This window comes from Myodes glareolus, chromosome 18 (assembly GCF_982192425.1).
Source record: "Myodes glareolus chromosome 18, mMyoGla1.1, whole genome shotgun sequence".
Lineage (NCBI taxonomy): Eukaryota > Metazoa > Chordata > Mammalia > Rodentia > Cricetidae > Myodes > Myodes glareolus.
Window position 1 is genome coordinate 60,642,013 of NC_142043.1, and position 6,172 is coordinate 60,648,184.

A 6,172-nucleotide genomic window follows, 5' to 3' on the forward strand; every position below is an offset into this window, starting at 1 on the left:
CCAAGCAGGGAGTCTTCTGGCGGGAGACAAAAGCCTGAAAAAAAATCTTTGCTTTAAGCTGCCAGGCTTTTGTCTCAAGTCAGGAGGGTGAGGAAGAAGTCGGCCATCTTGGAAGCTGGCCACATTTATTACCCGGCCATGGCCCCTCTCCCTAGCTGCCTGCCTAATGAGGAGTCGATCACATTCCCAATCTCTGACTTTTCAGTGTGTCTGCTGCATGTGTGTGTTTCCTCACCTCTAATAAACACCGTTGTAAACTGTTGATTCTGTCTGCAGTGTTTGAGATTTCCTGCCTTTTAATTCTTTAGCTGGAAGAGAAAACAAACCCAATTAAGACCCCTAGACTAAGACAGGTGGTGGTGGTGCACCCCTTTAATCCCAGCACTCAGGAGGCAGAGGCAAGCAGATCTCTGTGAGTTCGAGGCCAGCCTGGTCTACAAGAGCTAGTTCCAGGACAGGCTGCAAAGCTACAGAGAAACCCTGTGTCAATCAAACAAACAAAAAACCCTAGACTACATCAGCCCACCTACCCTGTGGTCCTTATGGAGGGATTTTCTCAACTAAGATTCTGTCTTCCCAGCTTTGTCTCTAGCTTGTGTCAAGTTGACACAGAACTAGGCCGCACAGGGCCTTTGCATAGGCTATTCCTTCTGCTACCTATCCTACCCAGAGGCCCACACATTCCTGGAAAGTCTGGATCCAGCAACCAGGCCCAGAGGGCCGCCCATGAAGGTGGCACTAAAGTCTAACCCAGCCTGAGGTCTAGGTCTAACCCAGCCTACTAGGACTGTAGGCTGGCTTTTCACACTGACCTTGAGTGCAGCTGCTGTGCAGATTCAGAATTTGGTACTAAAAATACTCTATGGCCTAGACGGGCCAATAAGGGATCTAGCCACGTGTGGGCGGGGTTAGTCAGAGCTGTGATGGAGGCTCACTTACAGGTAGGTCCTGTACACTCAAATCCTGAGAAAAGGTGGCCCTCTGATGGACAGGAGGGACCTGTGGGAGTGGGGACATTGCCATCACCTCCCTGGCTCTTCACAGGACCTCCATGATAAGTGACCATGTGGGACACATCTATCATTTTAGCTACTTGGGAGTCAGGGGAGTCAGGGATTGAGTTTGAATCCAGGAGTTTTGAGGGTAGCCCAAGCAAATAGTGCCCAGCACTGCTCGTGTCTCTAGGTCTCTAGGACTTGGGGTTTCCAGAGCTTGTCCTCACCAGTGACTCTCCAGGTAGAGTTTACCAAATGGGCCAGAGGTGTCCACTTCAAGCAGACCAAGAAGGCAGGCCTGGAACCTGCCTCTGCTTCCTGAGTGCTGGATTAAAGGCGTGTGACACCATGCCTGGCAAAAGTATCTCTTTAAGTTCTTCTGGATGGACTTGCTAAGGGAGGTATAGTAATTCTGTGCTTTAAGTTTTATTTAAATAAAATGAAATAATTATTATTTTGGTTTTCTGAGGTAGGATTTTGTCATGTAGCTCAGGTGTCATGACCTAGAACTCACTATTCTGACTCCAGTTTCTTAGTGCTGAGATTTTTAGGATCATTTGATAATTTTATATTCATCTATTTAGAGATAGGGCTTCACTATGCAACCCTGGCTTGCTTAGAAATCTCTATGTTGACAAGACTGATCTTGACCACAGAGATCTGCCTGCCTCTGCCTTTGGGGTGCTGGGAATGAAAGCGTACATCACCACATCTAGTGACAGGTTTACTTTAAATACTTGAGCACTAACTTCACTGTTTCCCACAGTGGCTATTGGAATATAAATCCCCACAAAACCCACAGGAAGATCTTTTCATACCTTGACAGCACTTGTTAATGTTTTGTTTGTGTAACCTTCTACTGAGCACAGGGATCTTTTAGAAGTGACAATTAAATGTCACCTTCTCATCTAGGCTTCCCGGATCACCTTATTTACCATGGAGGTCCATCTGGTATTATTTTCCAAGGTGCTGTTCTAGACAGCACTAGGTTGCTATAGTATTGAATTGGCTGGACCATGATGGACAGTGACTTTGTTGCCTACAGGATCCCCAGCGTTTATCAAAATATCCAACACACTGTAGGTTCTCAATAAATGGTTGATTAATGACGTTTTTGTCTCCTACCAAAATTTCAAGTCGCTCTCCAGTCTGCTTTTTGACTCCAGCCTGGCTCAGAACCCTGGGCTATGTCCTCCCTACAATACACACTCAGGAAGATCACGACAGGAGTCCGCACACCTTAGCTGGACTCGACTTGTTAGGGTCCTGTGGGTGAAATGGACCTAGGTTCTCAGAAGCTAAAGGGGGCGTCACCAGCCAGCCGGAGGTCTGCCTGCGGTGGTCCAGCATCTCCCGCAGCCCCTAGAGGGTCTCTTTGCGCCTCTTTTCATAGCCCCGCCCCCATGGCGATCTCGTGGGTCTTTGCTATTGGTCCATCTCTAGATGCTGTCAAGCGATCATTTCTAATTGGCCGCAAAACCTCCCACGCCTCCACCGCAGCCACAACAACCGCCATGTGCTCTACCGTGGGACTTCCTCATTGGCCAGCCGCCTCGCTGCACCTGGCCTTCCCGCTTCCTCTTCCCATTGGCTGTCCAGGCCGAGGCTCGGCCCTGCCGACGTCGATTGGCCAGCGGGGGGCGAGGCGGGGCTTGGGGCGGGTTAAGAGCACGGCGTCGCCGGCGCGCGCGCCTGGGATTTTCGATGGCCGGGCAGGGGCTGGCGGCGGGCTTCTTGCAGGTGCCCACGGTGACGCGCGCCTACACCACGGCCTGCGTCCTTACCACCGCCGCAGTGGTGAGCGGGCCGGCCGGGCGGGCGTGGCGGCGCTATGGTTACAGTCCCTGGCCGGCCCGAGGGGGTTAGGGAGGTCGCCGGTTTCCGGCGTCTTACACGCTTCCCGTCCCACAGCAGCTGGAACTCCTCAGCCCCTTCCAGCTCTACTTCAACCCGCACCTGGTGTTCCGGAAGTTCCAGGTGAGGTGGCCCCCGACCCTGGCACCTGTCAGCCAGGCCCTGGCCCCCCAGCCCCACGCCTCACCGCCACCCCACCTCTTCGCAGGTCTGGAGGCTCATCACGACATTCCTCTTCTTCGGGCCCCTGGGATTCGGCTTCTTCTTCAACATGCTCTTCGTGTATCCTGGGCCACGGGGGTGGGGTAGTGAGGTCGGGTTGGGGGAGGGGCGACGACGACGGTGTGCTGGGCCAGAAGCGGGGAAACTGAGGCCCAGTCAACGTGGCACTTCCTATACTAGTGTTGCAGGTTCCGCTACTGCCGCATGCTGGAGGAGGGTTCCTTCCGCGGTCGCAAGGCTGACTTCGTCTTCATGTTTCTCTTTGGTGGTGTTCTTATGACTGTATCCTTACCGTAGTATCGGTATTATTGGGCAAGGGACACCTCTGTCTAGCCTGTAGTGTCTCTGGGGTCTGACATGAAGTGCTCAGGCCGGGAGGGAAAAACATTCAGGGCCTAGCAACCATGTAGCCTAGATGCCCCAGCTAGACCTTTAGTGTTCCTGCAGAGCACAACAGGGACTAGGGCAGACTGGCAGAATACTGAGACTCTGAAACATGAAGAGCCAGAAGAAACCGGCGGAAGCCTGATGGAGATGGGTATCTAGAGCTACCCATAGGAAGTTCTGCTCGATATGGAATAGACCAGGGATATGAGGGAACCCCTTTTAAAAAACCAGCGAAGCACTGTGGGCAGCAGACCACCCCAGGTTGCCTTGACACTGGCCCAGCTGCTGGGATTCCTGGGCAGCCTCTTTTTCCTGGGACAGGCCCTCATGGCCATGCTGGTCTATGTATGGAGCCGGCGCAGCCCTCAGGTGAGGGTCAACTTCTTCGGCTTACTCAACTTCCAGGCGCCATTTCTGCCCTGGGCCCTCATGGGCTTCTCCATGCTGCTGGGCAACTCCGTCCTCACAGACCTGCTAGGTGAGCCTGCCCACCCTTCCCACTCACCTCAAGCCAGCTGCTCCCATTAGGGCCTGCAGCTCACACACACATCCCTTCCCCCTGCACCTAACCTCTCTCTTGTGTACCTCCCAATTTCCTCTTCCTGTCCTAACTCCTGTTCTGTTCTTAATGCCCCTCAAAGAGTCCAGCTGCCCCACAGGATTTGCATCTGTGGTTGACCTGCAGACACTATAGTTGGTCCTGCCTGGGGGTGGTTAGTTTCTGCTTCCTGGCTCCTACCCGTACCCCAGTGTTCTTAGGCCCCTAGTCCCTCCCCAGGTACTGTCCATTTTGGGGCCCCTTTATACCTTTCAAATCCAGTTCTGATCTTACCCTGAACTAGCAGATAACAGGGTGCTTCTGCTCTGGAACCTGGGGCTATACTGGGCTGTGAAAGATGGCTTCTGCCAGCCTTTGGCTCTCTTGTAGGGATTGTTGTGGGCCACATCTACTACTTCCTAGAAGATGTCTTTCCTAACCAGCCTGGAGGCAAGAGACTGCTGCTGACCCCCAGCTTTCTGTGAGTGTCGGACAACTGCTTTCCCTCCCGCAGGTGGCAGTCTACCTACCCACGGGGGAACTTGTGTTTACTGCAGCTCAGTATAGCTGTCCCCTCCCCACAGGAAGCTACTACTAGATGACCCTCAAGAGGACCCCAATTACCTGCCCCTTCCGGAAGAGCAACCAGAGCCCTAACTGCAGCCCCTGGAGCAGTAAACCCACTTGGCAGCGTGAGGCTTCTGGCAGGGCCCTACCTTTTCTTACAGCCAAGCAACCCATCTAGAAGGCTGGGCCCACCAACAGGCTTGTGACCTCAGCCAGCAACACCCTACACTCCTCTGTGTCACCTATCTCTCTGCTCAACTCTAGGTGGTAGGACATGGGGCCCAGAGAGGGTGAAGACTGTCTTCAGATGCCCAGCAGAGCTCTGGACTAACTACAGACCCTTTCCCATCCTCATGCTGCCAGTGCCTTGATGGAGCACCAGGAACAAATCTTAAACACCCAGGATCATGCCCAGTCTCCAGGTATCCTGCCTGGGGTGACTGTGGGCTGATATCCATTCTCCTAGCCTCTCTGTCCTCATTTAAAGCAAGCAAGTCTTCACGTTCTTCTCCAGCAGAGAATAGGTTTGATCCTTTGCCACTCTAATGAGCCCAGGACCTTGAGCTCCATCGTAGCAGCACCCTGTGTAGAGCAGAGGTGGTTCTGAGATGTTCTGTTTACTAAAGGCCTGCGAGTCCTTCCTACCCTCACCTCCTCTGAACTGAGGATGTTGATGTGGCCAGTTTTCCTGTGCGCCACTGGGGCTTACTCCTGGATGCCCAAAAGCATGGGAATTCCCCAAACCACTGCTTGTTATTTCTATGGTAACAAAAATGTTTTCTATCGAGTCTGACTCAAGTTTGTAGTGAAACCTGGTGGGGCTGAAAGTTATGTTGCTGTGTGGGGTGGAGGTGCTTAAAGCAGGCAGGGTCTAGGGTGTGGGGAGAGGGGTAGAACACTCCCTAGGAGCACCTGCTGAGAGAGGGTAGCATCAGACTGTAGCTGGGTGCCGGGATCACTGTCTTCAATCACAACCTGTATGCCCAGTTTGCCAAGCAGAGCCTGGCTTACTGCAGACCCATGTCACCTTAACGGATCCTATGTCCATTCTATACCATACCACAAACCATGGACAAGGGAATGCGTAGCTTACCAAAAGGACAGCTTGGGGATAGGGTAGAGGGCTGTACCTCTTCTCCACATACTGCCAACTCGGAAGGATGGCACACGGCTGCTGGGCTATTTCCCTACTCCTCACAACAGGTGGGAAAGGAGAAGCTGGTCCAGGCCACAATGGAGATGGGTTGCTAGAACTCTGATACAGAAGACTTCTTGTTTGCATACTAGTGATGTCATGTCCAGGCACTGCCCACGCATGACCAAGTCCTCTAGAAGGGACTCTAGAGCAGTAAGGTCTCCCTAGCTGGCAGTAGCCTGTCTGGGTACACCAGGACCAAGGCCAGCAAAGATGCCTGACACATTTCTGTCAACCTCTACAAACACTTGCTGAGCACAGAGTGTCACACGGAAGCTGGAAGGCCCAAGAAGGAACTGACTGGGCTCTGCTTTGGGGTCCTTACGGCTGGCCGTGGAGACCCAGTGATCTCCACTCACTACCTGAGAAGGGAAGAACTGGCATATCAACCTTGGCCACACACCACTCCCACCC

The 6,172-nt window shown here is 53.1% G+C and overlaps 1 protein-coding gene across 3 annotated transcripts; it reads left to right on the forward strand.

Annotated features, from left to right (window-relative positions):
* Positions 1–2,658: 2,658 nt before the first annotated feature.
* On the forward strand, positions 2,659–5,350 carry Derl3 (derlin 3). 3 transcript variants are annotated; one of them, XM_048451466.3, is made up of 8 exons: positions 2,659–2,792; positions 2,907–2,972; positions 3,058–3,131; positions 3,260–3,353; positions 3,741–3,936; positions 4,387–4,477; positions 4,581–4,688; positions 4,828–5,350. In XM_048451466.3, exons 1-7 carry the CDS (start codon positions 2,700–2,702, stop codon positions 4,651–4,653), a joined length of 687 nt encoding a protein of 228 aa, XP_048307423.1. In that variant the 5' UTR covers positions 2,659–2,699; the 3' UTR covers positions 4,654–4,688; positions 4,828–5,350. The 3 variants fall into 3 exon arrangements, with proteins under 3 accessions (XP_048307423.1, XP_048307422.1, XP_048307424.1); XM_048451465.3 differs by having other exon boundaries at positions 4,581–5,350; XM_048451467.2 differs by having other exon boundaries at positions 2,685–2,792; positions 2,910–2,972; positions 4,581–5,350.
* Positions 5,351–6,172: the final 822 nt, after the last annotated feature.